This window comes from Bubalus kerabau, chromosome 3 (genome assembly GCF_029407905.1).
Source record: "Bubalus kerabau isolate K-KA32 ecotype Philippines breed swamp buffalo chromosome 3, PCC_UOA_SB_1v2, whole genome shotgun sequence".
Classification (NCBI taxonomy): domain Eukaryota; kingdom Metazoa; phylum Chordata; class Mammalia; order Artiodactyla; family Bovidae; genus Bubalus; species Bubalus kerabau.
The window spans coordinates 171,501,305-171,518,838 of NC_073626.1; the positions used below are offsets into that span (position 1 = coordinate 171,501,305).

A 17,534-nucleotide genomic window follows, 5' to 3' on the forward strand; every position below is an offset into this window, starting at 1 on the left:
AGCTTTCCTGGGGAGATAAATGCCAAGTTCAGGTCCAGAGCAGCCCTAATGCATGTTTTGGCTCTTGGAGCTCCAAGTGGCTCTAAAATAGTTGAGAAAAGTCCAAGATCCTCAGATTTATCTCTTCTTGGCACTCACTAATTTGGAAGGACTTGGTAGGAATAGAGAATGGCAGGGGAAAATAGGGTCACCTTATTCTATAGACATTTATCAACTCTCTAAGACCCAGGAACCAAACAACCAGGACCCAGAGAGAATTCCAAACCTAACCCAATCTGGTTTTCATCACCACCGTGTTCTTAGAGCTATATTTGGGATTCAGTGACAGTTTCAGAGAAGGCGATGGCACCCCACTCCAGTACTCTTGCCTGGAAAATCCCATGGATGGAGGAGCCTGGTAGGCTGCAGTCCATGGGGTCACTAAGAGTCGGACACGACTAAAGCGACTTAGCAGCAGCAGCAGCAGCAGACATTAGTTTATGATAAAGCTCCATGCCAGTCAGGAGCCCAAATAGCCAGCAGCTATTTCCATAGCACAGGTACTCGGGAAGAATCTCAGAGCAGTTCACAGTTCAAAGATACCTTTAGATTGACTCCACTGGCCTATTTTACATGAACATGCCAACATTTCTACTTGAATTGTTATCCCTTAATTGGCTACAGCTGAGGTCTTCATAGTGTTGCATGCTTGGGGTAGGAATATGTGGTGATTCTGATGGTGGAGCCACTCAAGGAAAATTTCACGCAGGAGAAATTCAAAGATGACTGCTCTTTTTGCCTTAGAGTAATAATGCACTTTGTTATTAGTCTTATGCAAAGTATGTGAAGATTTATAACAAATAATGGGCTTCCCAGGGTGGTGCTGGTGGTTAAGAATCCGCCTGCCAATACAGGAGACACAAGAGACATGGGTTAGATCCCTGGGTCTGGAAGATGCCCTGGAGGAGGGCATGGAACCCTGCTCCAGTATTCTTGCCTGGAAAATTCCATGGGCAGAGGAACCTGTTGGGCTACAGTCCGTGGGGCCACAAAGAGTCAGACATGACTGAGCAACTGAGCACATAGGGAGTAAATTGGGTTTCATTTATGTTTCTTTGTATTAGGAGTACTGTATTTTTATGTACATTTCAACACCTCACCATTTGATCTCCAAGCAATATGCATTCTAACTTATTTTAGTAGAAGAGTCTTCAGTACATTATATCATCTTTCTCTACTCATAGTTTACTTAATAAATCTTTATGCTTTTGCTGCCTTGAGCCAGATTACTTTTTTCTTGAGTTGCTTACTTTTTTTATTTGAGTGGGGAAAATCAATTACTTTTAAATCATCATTGTGCTTGAATAACATTTGCAAAGAGAATATGAAATGAAATTTCTACTTGACTAAGGCTGGAAATCAGAGCCTGAGCTTTAAATCTTTTCCAATTGCTTTTCAATCTACTACTTTATAAGAGGCAATCTGTATAGTAGGTATCACTTTTGCTAGTATTTATGCAAATTTACAAGTGTATTATTTAATTCTGTATGCTTCCCTTGGATAAATTAAAATGAGAAAGATAAGTATTCAAAAGTCACTGCTGTCAGTAAATTCCTGGGTTAATAGAGCCTCCACTGAATGATATCAATGAAAGTTATTATAATCATAATATCTACTATTATAAAATTTCAGCCTACTATGTGCCAGGCACTGGAATGGGTACTTTAACTATAACTCCTTCATACTTGCTACTGCTAAGTCACTTCAGTCGTGTTCGACTCTGTGCGACCCCATAGACGGCAGCCCACCAGGCTCCCCTGTCCCTGGGATTCTCCAGGCAAGAACACTGGAGTGGGTTGCCATTTCCTTCTCCAATGCATGAAAGTGAAAAGTGAAAGTGAAGTCACTCAGTCGTGTCTGACTCTTAGCGAGCCCATGGACTGCAGCCTACCAGGCTCCTCTGCCCATGGAATTTTCCAGGCAAGAGTACTGGAGTGGGGTGCCATTGCCTTCTCCACCTTCATACTTTACAAGCATTTCATTTCAGATGAAATGAATCTAAATAATTACTTGGAACTTCTACAATGATGGAGTAACTGGAACCTGACTTGCCTTCCCACTGTAAATAATTAAACAAGTGAACAAAACATATATATATATATGTTTTAAAAACCTTTAAAACATTAGACAACAGGCAGTGCCTAACTGATTGCCGAGAGAGAGAAAGAAAACAGCAGAGTACCAACACCATCCTGGCTTTCTGCCTGGAACCAATTTAGAACACAGTGGTTTTGCTGAACTGAGGGGCATAATTGGAATTTGGAGCAGCTCAGGCTTCACAGGTGGTGCTAGTGGTAAAGAACCCACCTGCCAATGCAGGAAGCATACAAGACATGGGTTCAACCCCTAGGCTGGGAGAGCCCCTGGAGAAGGGCATGGCAACCCACTCCAGTATTCTTGCCTAGAGAACCCCACGGCCAGAGGAGCCTGGTGGGCTACAGCCCACAGGGTCGAAAAGAGTTGGACATGATTGAAAGGACTTAGCACACAGGTAGAGAGTCCCTTGGACAGCAAGGAGATCCAATCAGTCCATCCTAAAGTCCATCAGTCCTGGGTGTTCATTGGTAAGACTAATGTTGAAGCTGGAACTCCAATACTTTGGCCACCTGATGCGAAGAGCTGACTCATTTGAAAAGACCCTGATGCTGGGAAAGATTGAGGGCAGGAGGAGAAGGGGACGACAGAGGATGAGACGGTTGGATGGCATCACTGACTCAATGGACATGGGTTTGGTTGAACTCCGGGAGTTGGTGATGGACAGGGAGGCCTGGTGTGCTGTAGTTCATGGGGTCACAAGGAGTCGGACACAACTGAGTGACTGAACTGACTGAGCTATCATTTGTAGGACAGACCACCACAGAAGACAGAGCCACATAGTAAAGGAGCACCCGAGATGCGCTGCACCCCTTGAGTCTGTTGTTGAGTACCGTGCCTGAGTTGGTTGGAATGCCACAGGCAGAGCAAAGCGGGGGAAAGATGGGCACTGCCCACAGCTCACAGAGGACTGGGAAGTATTTAAACTTTCACAAGTTGGAATACAGACATTTCACTGGCCTCCCGACCACCCTCGCCCTGGGCATTCACAGAGGAAAAGGTCACATCTAAGTAGCAGGATAGAATTATCTCTACTGTAAATGCTACTAGAGTTCACCTTCCAAAATACAAAACAAACCTTGAAAGAATCAATCGGGTCAGCAAGTAACTTACCTACTTACCACAAAGAAGGCCTGCACTTTTTAAAGAAATTCAATTACTCAAAAACTTAACTCACAATGACCAGCAGTCAGACAAAAAAATACCAGATGTGCAAAAAAAGCAGGAATATGGGATCCATACCCAGAAGGAAAGTGAGTCAAAATTCAGAGATCCAGAAATATCAGCAACAGATGATGGTGAATAAATAAGAAATTTGTTGAAAATGTGAAGGGAAATAATGGGGAAGATGAGGATAAAAATGGAAGATATAAAAAAAAGTGAATGGAACTTCTAAATATAAAAATGTCAAAGACAATATTAATAAAAAGAGAAAACTACAAATATGCCTCATGAATATGGGCACAAAAATTCTGAACAAAATATTAAAGGACAGGATTCAGCAATATAGAAAAGAATTGTATGCTATGACAAAATGGTGTTTATTCCAGAGAGACAAGAAATTAATTCAATATTTGAGAATCAATCAATATAATCCATCATATTAATAGGTTAAAGAAGAAAAATCATATGATAACATCAACTGATGCAGAAAAAGCATTTGGAAAAATTCAATAGCTATTCATAACTAAAGTTACCAGCAAAGAAGGAATAGAGAGTAACTGCCTCAACTTGATAGAAATAAATCTAAAAAATCTATAGCTAACATTATACTTGGGACTTCCCAGGTGACACAGTGATAAAGAATCCACCTGCCAATCCAGGAGACATGGGTTTGATCTCTGGGTCAAGAAGATCCCCTGAAGAAGGAAATGGCAACCCATTCCAGTATTCTTGCCTGGGAAATTCCATGGGCAGTGGAGCCTGGCAGGCTTCAGTCCATGGGGCTGCAAAGAGTTGAACATGACTGAGTGATGGAGCATGCACGGTAATAAAGTTGGAGTTGTAATGGCAGAGGAATGGAGACATAGATCAATGAAACAGAAGGGAGAATTCACACAAATACGGCCAACTGATTTTTGACAAAGGTTTAGAAGCAGTTCTATTTAGGAAAGGCAGCCTTTTCAAAACATGGTGCTTGAGAACTGTACTTCTATAGGAAAAATAAAAGCAAGCCCTCTAGTTGGAAGATGCCAGAAAAGAATGCAGACTGTGAAGAAAAGAATCCAAGAGTATTTACAAATGCATGACACAAAGCTCACTGAGGGGTGAGGGGCAGTGCTGACCTGAGTAACCTTGCGATGGGCAGAGTTGGTAGGACCAAAGGCAAAAGGAGCCGGACACCAGCACTGTACTCTCTAGCGTCCCACAAGGACACAAGTTTAAGAACTCTGATACTTTCCTACATGTACACAGGAATTAAACTAGTAAAACAACGTTGGATGGTACTAGCCAGGAATCTTGCTGTTGGTGTGGGAATTTCCAGATAAACAAGAGAGAAGACTGGAATGATCCATGTAGTAATGGAGTAGAGTTGGAGAAATTAGTGTAAATTCATGTTTAGCTTAATTCAGATATAGATGGCTATGCAAAACTCAGCAGTGGCCACAGGACTGGAAAAGGTCAGTTTTCATTCCAATCCCAAAGAAAGGCAATGCCAAAGAATGCTCAAACTACCGCACAATTGCACTCATCTCACACACTAGCAAAGTAATGCTCAAAATTCTCCAAGCCAGGCTTTAGCAATATGTGAACTGTGAACTTCCTGATGTTCAAGCTGGTTTTAGAAAAGGCAGAGGAACCAGAGATCAAATTGCCAACATTTGCTGGATCATCAAAAAAGCAAGAGAGTTCCAGAAAAACATCTATTTCTCCTTTATTGACTATGCCAAAGCCTTTGACTGTGTGGATCACAATAAACTGTGGAAAATTCTGAAGGAGATGGGAATACCAGACCATCTGACCTGCCTCTTGAGATACCTGTATGCAGGTCAGGAAGCAACAGTTAGAACTGGACATGGAACAACAGACTGTTGTTCCAACAGATTGTTGTTCCAACAGACTGTTGTTCCTAATAGGAAAAGGAGTATGTCAAGGCTGTATATTGTCACACTGCTTATTTAACTTATATGCAGGGTACATCACAAGAAACACTGGGCTGAAAGAAGCACAAGCTGGAATCAAGATTGCCAGGAGAAATATCAATAACCTCAGATATTCAGATGATACCACCCGTATGGCAGAAAGTGAAGAGGAACTAAAGAGCCTCTTGATGAAAGTGAAAGAGGAGAGTGAAAAAGTTGGCTTAAAGCTCAACATTCAGAAAACGAAGATCATGGCCTCTGGTCCCATCACTTCATGGCAAATAGATGGGGAAACAGTGGAAACAGTGGCTGACTTTATTTTTGGGGGGCTCCAAAATCACTGCAGATGGTGATTGCAGCCATGAAATTAAAAGACGCTTACTCCTTGGAAGGAAGTTATGACCAACCTAGACAGCATATTAAAAAGCAGAGACATTATTTTGCCAACAAAGGTACCTCTAGTCAAGGCTATGGTTTTTCCAGTAGTCATGTATGGATGTGATAGTTGGACTATAAAGAAAGCTGAGCACCAAAGAATTGAGGCTTTCGAACTATGGTGTTGGGAGAAGACTCTTGAGAGTCCCTTGGACTGCAAGGAGATCCAATCAGTCCATCCTAAAGGAGATCAGTCCTGGGTGTTCATTGAAGGGACTGATGTTGAAGCTGAAATTCCAATACTTTGGCCACCTGATGCGAAGAGCTGACTCATTTGAAAAGACCCTGATGCTGGGAAAGATTGAGGGCAGGAGGAGAAGGGGACAACTGAGGATGAGATGGTTGGATGGCATCACTGACTCAATGGACATGAATTTGGGTGAACTCCAGGAGTTGGTGATGGACAGGGAGGCCTGGCGTTCTGCGGTTCATGGGGTCACAAAGAGTCAGACACAACCGAGCGACTGAACTGAACTGAACTAAACTAAATATTGCAATGGCAATATTTATAAATACATGGGTTAGTATACAGACACATTCGCTTGCTATGTCAGCTGAGAGGATCTAGAAGCAAAGGCATGCCTGGAATATCGAGCACAGCTTGAGGCCAGATCTTGGTTTCTAGTACCATTCTGCAATAAAAGGAACCATTCTCCTTGGAGAGATGGCTGATTCTAAGACTGGAGCAAGATAAGACTGGGATATCTTCAATGCCGGAAAGCATATAAAACACACACACACACACACAACCACCACCAACACAACAACAGAGTATGTTCATTGTCCGGAGACAATAGGAGCCAAATGAAAGAATTCCCAATGTCCAAATCTGGAACATTCTGAGCAACAAAATAAATAAAAATGTTCTGACTAAAGCTGAAACTCCAGTACTTTGGCCACCTCATGCGAAGAGTTGACTCATTGGAAAAGACTCTGATGCTGGGAGGGATTGGGGGCAGGAGGAGAAGGGGACGACAGAGGATGAGATGGCTGGATGGCATCACTGACTCGACGGACGTGAGTCTGAGTGAACTCCGGGAGTTGGTGAGGGACAGGGAGGCCTGGCGGGCTGCGATTCATGGGGTTGCAAAGAGTCGGACACGACTGAGTGACTGATCTGATCTGATCTGATAAAATAAATATCCATAACATCACACTGATACAAACAAATGTGGCAAAACAGACAAATCTCTCCTACAGAAGAATTTCACGTAGTTTATGTAGCAACTTTTCCTTCAAAGAGGTGGGTATAACTCCCCATTCCTTCAGTGTGGTCCTTTCAAAGAGTAAAATACACAAAGAGGGGGAAACAAAAACATTACTGGGGAAAAACTTGATAAACACTATCTCAGCTAAGTGATCAAGGTCAACATCAGTGGTCAGGAATCATACTTATAGTATGTAGCCTTGATATGTGGGATGTGATTAGAAAGTCAGCAAAGGACATGCAGGGATACTTGGCCAAAGAGTAAGTGTAGATGTAAAATAATCACACGAAAAGGTGTCCAACATCATTTATCATTCATGTTTGCATCAGTCACTCAGTTTGCAATCCCACAGACTGTGGCCCGCCAGGCTCCTCTGTCCATGGGAGAGTTCAGGAAAGAATAGTGGAGTGGGATGCCATTTTCCTACTCCAGGGGATTTTCCTGACCCAGGGATCAAACCGATTTCCTGTGTCTCCTGTACTGTAGGCAGATTCTTTATCTGCTGAGCCATCAGGGAAGCCCATATTTATCATTAGGGAAGTTCAAATTAAAACCACAAAACATCACTAAACACATACCAAAATGGCTAAAATAAAAAATGAAGATAATATTAAATGCTGGCAAGGAGAGAGAGAAACTGGATTATTATGCATGGTTAATGGGAAGTAAAAAATGGTTAAGCCACTCTGGAAATATTCTGACATCTTTTTTTTTTTGAAAAGTCCACATCAACTACATAATGACCCAGCACCTGAATTCCTTGGCAAATATTACAGAAAAAAATAAAAACTTATATTCACACAAAAAAACTGTAAATGAAGATTTACAGCAGTTTCTTTGTAATAGCTCAAAATTGGAAAGAACCCAGATTTCTTTCAACAGGTGAATAACTAAACAAACCATGGAGTATTCATACCATAGAAGGCAGATCAGCAATAAAAAGGAAGACACTTGATACACGCAGTGATCTGGATGAATTGCCAGAAAATTATGCTGAGTGAAGAAAACTTGAAAGGTTACATGCTACATGATTCCATGTATAAAATATTTTTGAAATACCAAAGTTATAAAGATGCAGAACAGATTAGCACTTTCAGGGATTAAGGAAATTTTCCTGTAGTGGACAAGAAACGGGCATGGCTATCAAAGGACAGCATAAGGAATCCTTGTGATGGAAGTGGTCTGGATCTTGACTTTGTGAATGTCAGTAACCAGGGAAAGACACTGTACTGTAGTTCTACAGCATGTTGTCACTGAGGGTAAACTGCACACTGGATCCCTCTCTATTATTTACTGAAACTGTTCACGAAGTCTGAAGTTTCAATTATCTCAAAATAAAAACTTTGATTTTGAAAAAACAGCCAAAGGGATAAAAAAAGACATACAGATAGTCAATCATTTCCTTTAAAAAAATGTGCTAATGAATTCCGTTAGTTAAGTTGCTAGGATAACTTCGTACTCATATGGGGAAAAAATAAACTTCCATCCTTAAGTCACACCATACACACAAAAAATTAACTTGAGACCTAAACCTAAAAGCAAAATCTATTTTTAAAAATTCTAGAAAAAAACATTGGGCAAAATGTCATCATCATAAGGTAGGTAAAGAAAGAATAAACCAAAAGAGAAAAAAATTGATGAATTAGAGATTACCAAAAAAAAAAGAAAAAGAAAAAGCACTTGCTCCCCCTACACACACACACAAAAACATTTAAAATGTATGGAAGGTGTTCACTTTGGCAGCACATATACTAAAAAATTAGACCAATACAGAGAAAATTAGCATGGCTCCTGAGCAAGGATGACATGCAAATTCATAAAGTGTTTCATATTTTTGCTGTATGGCTCAGGAAACTCAAACAGGGGCTCTGTATCAACCTAGAGGGTTGGGATGGGGAGGGAGATGGGAGGGACGTTCAAAAGGGAGGAGATATATGTATACCTATGGCTGATGCATGTTGAGGTTTGACAGAAAACAGCAAAATTATGTAAAGCAATTATCCTTCAACAAAAAATAAATTAATTTTAAAAAAGAATATATGGTTGGATGTACTGCTGGGAAAAAAAAAAAGAATGAATGGACAAGCCAAATGTTTATCTGACAAAGGATTTGTATCTAGAATATGCAAATTACCCTAACAACTCAATGATATGACAAAAATTCAATTTTTAAAAACTGGGCAAAAAATTGAAAAGACCTTTCCCAAGGGAAGACATATGAAAGTAAAAAAGTGAAAGTAGTTTCTCAGTTGTGTCCGACTCTTTGTGACCCCATGGATTGTAGCCCGCCAGGCTCCTCTGTCCATGGGATTCCCAGGCAAGAATACTGGAGTGGGTAGCCATTTCCTTCTCCAGGGGATCTTCCCAACCCAAGAATTGAACCCATGTCTCCTGAACCGCAGGCAGATTCTTTACCATCTGAGCCACCAGGGAAGCCCAAAGACATCTGAAGGATCAGTAATTACATGAAAGATGCTCAACATCAAAGAAAGGCAAATTAAAATCTCAATGAGAATAAAGCACTGATGACATTTGCCTGTGAAAATGAGCTGGAAATTACAGAATATTCTCCTGTGAACTGAAAGACAAATACTGAAAAGTAGCTGAAAAATGGTGAAGAATGACTACAGCTGAGTAAAAACAGGCATTTGTTATTTTCAAAGACCAGTTAGAGTGATGTTTGAGCCTGCTTCAATTGGAAGAGTCCTCCTGCTTGCTGTGATCACAGTAAGAATGATAAGAAAGGCCTGCTGCTGCTGCTGCTAAGTCACTTCAGTTGTGTCCAACTCTGTGCGACCCCATAGACGGCCTCCCACCAGGGTCCCCCGTTCCTAGGATTCTCCAGGCAAGAACCCTGGAGTGGGTTTCCATTTCCTTCTCCAATTCATGAAAGTGAAAAGTCAAAGTGAAGTCGCTCAGTCGTGTCCGACTCTTAGCGACCTCATGGACTGCAGCCCACCAGGCTCCTCCATCCAGGGGATTTTCCAGGCAAGAGTACTGGAGTGGGGTGCCATTGCCTTCTCCGAAGGCCTCAGTTCAGTTCAATTCAGTCGCTCAGTCGTGTCCAACTCTTTGCGACCCCATGAATCGCAGCACGCCAGGCCTCCCTGTCCATCACCAATTCCCGGAGTTCACTCAGACTCACGTCCATCGAGTCAGTGATGCCACCCAGCCATCTCATCCTCTGTCGTCCCCTTCTCCTCCTGCCCCCAATCCCTCCCAGCATCAGAGTCTTTTCCAATGAGTCAACTCCAAAGGCCTAGGGGTGGACTTTTCACCTAGAACATGAGTCGGACAAGATGTAGCAGCTAAACAACAACCAAAAGGTGTATGGCCAGTGGGAGAGGCAGAAGGGCTTGAGAGGCAGGAGACACACAGGAAGAACATTACTGAGAAGAAGAGCATGACACTGCTGTTTGGGAATCAAGCAGGCAAAGGGGGCCCAGGACAAGCCTGGAAAGACTGGATGCAGCCAAACCTCCCAGGTCTTGATGATCCAGTTAAGTCTTAAAGACAATGATATGCCAGTAGGTGATTTTAAGTAGGGAGAGACAAGATTAGATTTTCATTTAAAAGGTCTCTTCAGAGCTTCCCTGGTGGCTCAGTGGAAAAACAATCCACCTGCCAATGCAGGAGATGCAGGTTTGATCCCTGGGTTGGGAAGAATCCCTGGAGAAGGAAATGGGAATTCACTCCAGTATTCTTGCCTGAAAAAAAAAAATCCCATGGACAGAGGAGCCTGGCAGGCTACAGTCCATGGGATCACAAAGACTTGGACACTACTTAGTGACTAACATTTTCACTTCCAAGGAAATAAAAGCTTCTTTGCACTCTGGATGAGAGTAAATATTCATACAAGGTTTCTTCCTGGAGAGCAATATGGAAATAAGTATGTATTCTCCTGGATCCTGGGATTCCATTCCTAGGAAATTAGCTCAAAGAAATAATCATACAAGTTCACAAAGACATGCATGAAAGAATATTCACTGTAATATTGTTTACAATAGGAAAAAGTTCCATCTCCCCAAAAGCTGAATTGAGCATGGGTTAAAAAAAGAATCCTGACATATCATGGAATGGATGACAGGACAGCCAATAAAAATGATAAACAGAAGCATATTCCTTAATGTGAAAGTGCCATTTATGAAATACACATATCTTTAAGTGAAAAATAGTATGAACAGTATGATTCCTTTTATGTTCAAATATATGCATTTACGGGCTTCCTCGGTGGCTCTTCAGTAAAAAAAAAAAAAAATCTGCCTGCAGTGCAGGAACTGCAGGAGATGTGGGTTTGATCCCTGGGTTAGGAAGATTCCCTGGAGGAGGGTGTGGCAACCCATTCCAGCATTCTTGCCTGCAGAATCTCATGGACAGAGGATCCTGGTGGGCCACAGTCCATAGAGTAGAAAAGAGTTGGATATGACTGAAGCAACTTAGCAGGCACACACATATGCATTTACACTACACACTGTATCTTAAACACAAACAGACCTTCAGGAAAACCCCTGAATAAGTGTAACAAAATGTTAACAATGGCTGTCTCCTAGGAGCACAGTTTTAAGTGGTGTTTTTTTTTTCCCTCTATGGCACTGTATTTTCTCATTTTTCTTCCAAGCTTTTTATTATTTGTGGGATATAAATGTCTAGGGGGAAAAATGGAATGCTTCCCCAATATTATCTTTACATTTATTGATGAGAACAAATGTTCTTGCGTGTTTATAAACCAGTCAGAAGCAAAACCACCTGCAGACAATTTTCTGAGTGAGCCCACTTCTCAGTCCCAGGAAAAGCCAAAAGGAAAACAAAGGATGTGACACAGATAAACAGAAGGAAGATCAGAGGTTGCTCCTCCTGATCTTGACTGTTGGCATCTTCTCCAGAAGCACAAATGAGGCTCCCCAGGGATGGACTAGGGGTCCAGGTTCTGTGGAATTCTTCAGGGTTGGGGAGGTGGCCACTGTGGCTTAGCAGGGAGAAGTGAGCATGCAAGGCACTCTCTAGACAATGATAACGTATTTCCAGAAACTTTAGTGCCCACCTTTTTCTGTCAGCACCCTGTATATTAACCTTTCCCAACCTGCAAGCCAGAGTGACCCTGACGCTATTGTTGGCTGAGCAAGCGTTCAAAACAGAGACCTGACCTATGCTCTACATCTCCGCACTCCTGTGCTCAGTTAACAAAGCAAAAGATGGAATCTCCACTACCCAAGTGGTTCCTAATTTCTTTTGAGAATCTGATGAAAATTTAAGAACTTCCCCCTCAATATTTACACATGCATATGACACTTCACATCTGTTTGGGGTGTTCACAACCCCCTGAGATCTTTGAGGGGTGACTTTGAAGAGCCCTTGTTAGGCTCGTTTCCCCTGCCCACAGTGACTTTTCCCACTCAGAGCCCAGGGGCCTCCGAGGCTCCTCTTGAACCCAGCCCTGTCCTCCCCACCTGTTCTTCCATCAGATGTTTTCTCCCCCATCCACTCCCTCTGCCCACACCTCTCCTGTCCTCACCTTCACTACTAATCCAAGGTCTCCCCCTCATTGCCCCCACCATCTCTCCATTATGCAAAATCCAGATGTTAATATACGATATTTGCCTTTCTCTTTCTGACTTACTTCACTCTGTATAAGAGGCTCTAGGTTCATCCACTTCACTAGAACTGACTCAAATGCGTAGGGCAGTAAAGGAGATGCAGACATAAACAGCAGACTTTTGGACTCAGTGGGTGAAGGAAAGGCTGGGATGATTTCAGAGAATAGCACTGAAACGTATACCTTACCATACGCAAAACAGATAACCAGTGGGAGTTTGATGTTCGATACAGGGCACCCAAAGCCGGTGCTCTGTGACAAGCTGGAGGATGGGGTGGGGAGGGAGGTGCGAGTGGGGTCCAGGATGGAGGGGACACATGTATGCCTGTGGCCGATTCATACTGATTGAGTCATATTGATGTATGGCAAAAACCATCACAAGTTAGTAATTATCCATAAATCCAGACACTGTCGTTATCTTTCGATAGAAATAAACCTGGTGGTGAAATGCAGTTTCTGCAGAAGACACATTTGACCCTTCCATTCTCCTTCTCGCCTCTGTTAGCACTGACACTTTATCAGGTGTGAGTGGAATGGCTCATGTCTCACGTTTCAAAGCTACAGGTCAGAAAACGTACATAGCAAGGGCAGTCTCAGCAAGTCTTCGAACCAAATGCTGATCTCCTAAGAGCCTCACTTAATGACAACACAGTAAATTGTTTTAAAACAGGTCTCCATCCAAGCGATCCCTGCTTACCTTCTGCAGTGCAATTCATATTTTGCAATAATGTATGCATAGAAGTTTCTGAGTTTTTTTCACAGCTGCAATCTCAGGGATTTTGCAGTAATTCGAAAACTCAGTTTCTGGCTCACTTGCCTGTAAATCCTGGTGTGCAGACACACGTGCCATTGAGACCTTCGCTGTCACAGGTGCCTCCGTTCAGACAGCTGACATTAGCGCATGGGTCCTTGTAGGATTCGCAGTGGATTCCTGCAGAGACACAGATGCAAAAAGGGTAACTTGCTAAGGTCTCCAGCTCCCATGGCCTTGGAAAGGAAAGTGTTTGAATAGATCTGAACAGTGTGAAGGCTGATTCCCAGAGGGGTACGTGTGTGTGCATGAACACACATGTGTGCACACATGTATATGTATTCATGTGCCCACCCTTTACTTTTGCTGTTGTTTAGTCGCTTAAGTCATGTCCAACTCTTTGCGACTCCATGGACTATTGCCCACCAGGCTTCTCTGTCCATGGAATGCTCCAGGCAAGAATCCTGGAGTGAATTGCCATTTCCTTCTCCAGGGGATCTTCCCAACCTAGGGATCGAACCCACATCTCCTGCTTTGGCAGGCAAATTCTTTACCACTGAGGCACCAGGGAAGCCCACCCTTGACTTTGAGTTGTAAAAACACACCTTACTAGAAAGTAACAAATTCAGTACCTGATCATAAGTCCCACCATAAAGTCTTCTCTGTATTTTCTCTGACCCCACACCCCAAAGTCTGGGCAACAGAAAGTTAAAACATTGAAAGATAAAATTTATCAGTGACACATGGTTTCAAAGCCTCCAAAAGAAACAGAACGTAGCCAGACAGTCTACAAAAAATGTCAATATAACTGATAAACAGTATCCTGAAGGTAAAGATTTGGAGTCAGATATTTAAACAAGCTCCAGTTGTAGTTTTGGAAAACTGCAGGGGAGAGGAGGTCCTTAGACTTCATCCCCAAAGATCAAACCAGTTCACCACAGATGAAAGGCAACATGTTGTGCACATACTGTGTTCCAGACCCTTCTGCTGTGCTTTATGTATAAGGTGATCCTCGAGTCAACACTAGGAGACAAATATCCAAATGCAAGGTCACCAAGCTGGCGGGGAGGGACCCAGTGATGATGGTCACTTGAATGTGATCCTGTGCTCACTGGACAGTTCATGAGATGGGGCTCCGACTGCCGTGGAAACATACAACAGTCTATGGAGCTCTGCACCCATTCAACAACAAACAAAAGAGGCACTGAAAAACAGTCTTTATAACAAAAACAGTTCCCACTGGCGTTAAAAAGTAATCTACGTGTATATGTATGTACGCAAAGGCTTGAAGCTGAACTGAGAGAAAAATGAATTACTTTGACTGTCACTTTGTACATCTCTACATTGTTAGACTTTTTCACAATGACTATACGTCATTTTCATCATTTTATTTTTTAAAAGAACTTTAAAAATCCAATGCTCTTTGAAAGGTAGAATTTCTGGTATTTCACCGGAAGGTCAGATGGATGAATAGACTAATCTCTCTCTTTGTTCCCCTCCCCTTTGGAGAGGAAGATAAATTATATTCTGGGTAAGAAACTATATAATGAAACTTATCCCTTCTGACAGTCTCAAGAAAACATAAGCATAAATCAAATAATAAAAGGATATTTATTTAATTTCCACTTCCTTACTTCACTCATATTGTACAAAAGACTGCCACACCCAGTGACTCATTTTGACACTGAAATTATTCTTGCTGGGACTTTTTTCTCTCCTTTCTGTTCTAATTTTCAATGTCTTAAGAAGCAAGGTTCAGAAAATGGGATGGGGGGGTGGTGGGTGTGGAATGCAAGAGAAAAAGAAAACAGAATTCCCTATCTGTAGTCACACTAATGATTTATTGGAGCCTGGTAAAGGGAAGAGGAACTAAAGAGCCTCTTGATGAAGGTGGAAGAGGAGAGGGAAAAGCCTTAAAACTCAACATTCAGAAAATTAAGATCATGGCATTCAGTCCTGTCACTTCATGGCAAATAGATGGGGGAAAGAATGGACACAGTGACAGACTTTTTTTTCTTGGGCTCCAAAATCACTGCAGACAGTGACTGCAGCCTTGGGGAAAAAAAGCTGTGACAAACTTAGACAGCATATTAAAAAGCAGAGACATCACTTAACTGACAAAGATCTGTATAGTCAAAGCTAGGGTCTTTCCAGTAGTCATGTACTGATATGAGAGCTGAACCATAAAGAAGGCTGAGCACCAAAGTATTGATGCTTTTGAACTGTGATGTTGGAGAAGACTCTTGAGAGTCCCTTGGACTGCAAGGAGATCAAACCAGTCAATCCTAAAGGAAATCAATCCTGAATATTCCTTGGAAGGACTGATGCTGAAGCTAAAGCTCCAATCCTTTGGCCACCTGATGTGAAGAGCCAACTCATTGTAAAAGACTCTGAAGCGGGGAAAGATTGAGGGCAGGAGGAGAAGTGGGTGACAGAGGATAAGATGGTTGGATGGCATCAGTGACTCAATGACATGAGTTTTGGCAAACTCCAGGAGATGGTGAAGGACAGGGAAGCCTGGTGTGCTGCAGTCACAGAGAGTCAGACACAACTTAGACGCTGAGCAATGAACAACAACAAAGCATTTTAGAATGGATGCGTTTTCATTTCTTTTTATCCTTTGCCATCATATCCAACTTGGGAACAATATTCTACCACATATTTTTCCAAAGTGCCTTTCATATCTTTGCCTGACTTTTCTCCCTGCAACCACCACCCCAAGCCCACTGCCTCATGCCTGGTGGGAAGCACTCCCAGCCCCCAAATATCTCCTAGCTCCCTCTCTGCCTCCAGAGACTTGATGGTACCTCCCTGACTCATCCTTAACAAACCCATGACTCACAGTAAATATTCAAGGTCAAACTAATTTAAAGATTGGACTACCCTGGCAGTTGAGTAGTTAGGAATCTGCCTGCCAATGCAGGGGACACGGGCTCAATCCCTGGTCCAGGAAGATTCCACATGCTGCAGGGCAACTAAGCCCTCGTGCCACAACTGCTGAGCCTGTGCACCTAGAGCCTGTGTTCCACAAGAGAAGCCATTGCGATGAGAAACCTGCATACCTCAACAAAGAGCAGCCCCTGTTTGCTGCAGGCAGAGAAAAGCCCATGGGCAGTAATGAAGACCCAGTGCAGCCAAATAATTAATTAATTTAAAATCTAATTTAGAGATTAAAGTACAAAACTGGTAATTGCTCATTGCTTGAGTGTGTACAGTCTCTTCACCCAGGAGTCTCTATTTTCATCTTTCCAGTGATACCCAAGTAGCACAGGCTGAACTGAAACAGTAAGATGCAAAACAGCATTTTCTGCTTCCAAGTGTTATGAAAAACAAGAATTCACATATTTGCAAGTTCAGGGAAGCCTGATGTGCTGCAGTTCACGGGGTTGCAAATAGTCAGACATGACTTAGCGACTGAACAACAAGAAGTTCCTAGGAGGCTGATCACTGGGAGCCAGGTGACAAACAAGGCTTTCGATTATAACAGGAAATACAGCCACACCAAAGTTCGGAAGTGTTCTGAAATCTAAGAGCAAAAATAACCATTAGACCTAAAGTAAGAGCAATCCAGGACATGTTTTTCTGGATTTTTAGTAATACATTTGCCAACCTAATCTTAAAATATTCATATAACTAATGCATTAACACACAAATTACCACATTCCTCAAATAAGGCTGAAAAGCATGTTCTAGGCTGAGTGTTTAAGCATCTCAGCTTTAAAAGCCTTCAGTAAGATACCTTTGATGAAAACACTCAAGATAATAAGCAACTTCAATCTTTTGCGTGTTTGGGCAATGATTTTATCCTTTGTTATTTCTCTTTTTCAAAAGATAAGATATTCAGTCCCTTGAGGTTCATTGAGAGTTTTCTGGCAGCAAGATGGGACAAAAACTAATCTTCACAGCAAGAGGATAACTTCGAAGCAAGACGGTCTCAAGCGTCCCCAGGGAGCACTTTGCCGACTCACGTTTCTATACGCTGAGCCTCGCTAAGCCCTTTGCAAGAAACACGTGCCGTGTTGCTCAGTTTGTTGGTCAGAACTGAACCACTATGAGCTAGAAATCTTAAATGCAGAGAAGAGAGAGTCATGAACACCACTGAGATGCCCAGGATACATCCCCTTCAACTCTGGTCTTCAGGGTCCCTGGGTTCCCCTCATCTGCACCCCCCAGAGCCCCCATTCCCTTGCACAACACTGCATGTCAGGCATCCTGTGTCCTCTGACCATGACGCTTTCCTTCGCCCTCCCTCCTGAAGTTGACTCTCCCAAGGCAGAACTCTGTTCTTCTGCCACATTGAGGGCATGTGGAGATCCCATGATTCCAGAGTT

At 42.5% G+C, this 17,534-nt stretch overlaps 1 protein-coding gene and 1 non-coding gene across 2 annotated transcripts in view; one reads left to right on the top strand and one right to left on the bottom strand.

Moving 5' to 3' along the window:
* Window positions 1-17,534, bottom strand: part of DNER (delta/notch like EGF repeat containing) — a 383,785-nt gene that overhangs the window by 26,278 nt on the left and 339,973 nt on the right. Inside the window, exon 10 of the mRNA XM_055574473.1 lies at window positions 13,270-13,383. Coding sequence (XP_055430448.1) covers window positions 13,270-13,383 — 114 coding nt within the window. The remainder of the gene's footprint in view (window positions 1-13,269; window positions 13,384-17,534) is intronic.
* LOC129648034 (U6 spliceosomal RNA) lies at window positions 8,587-8,695 on the top strand. The gene has a single exon (XR_008712639.1). It is a non-coding gene; the product is annotated as a U6 spliceosomal RNA (small nuclear RNA).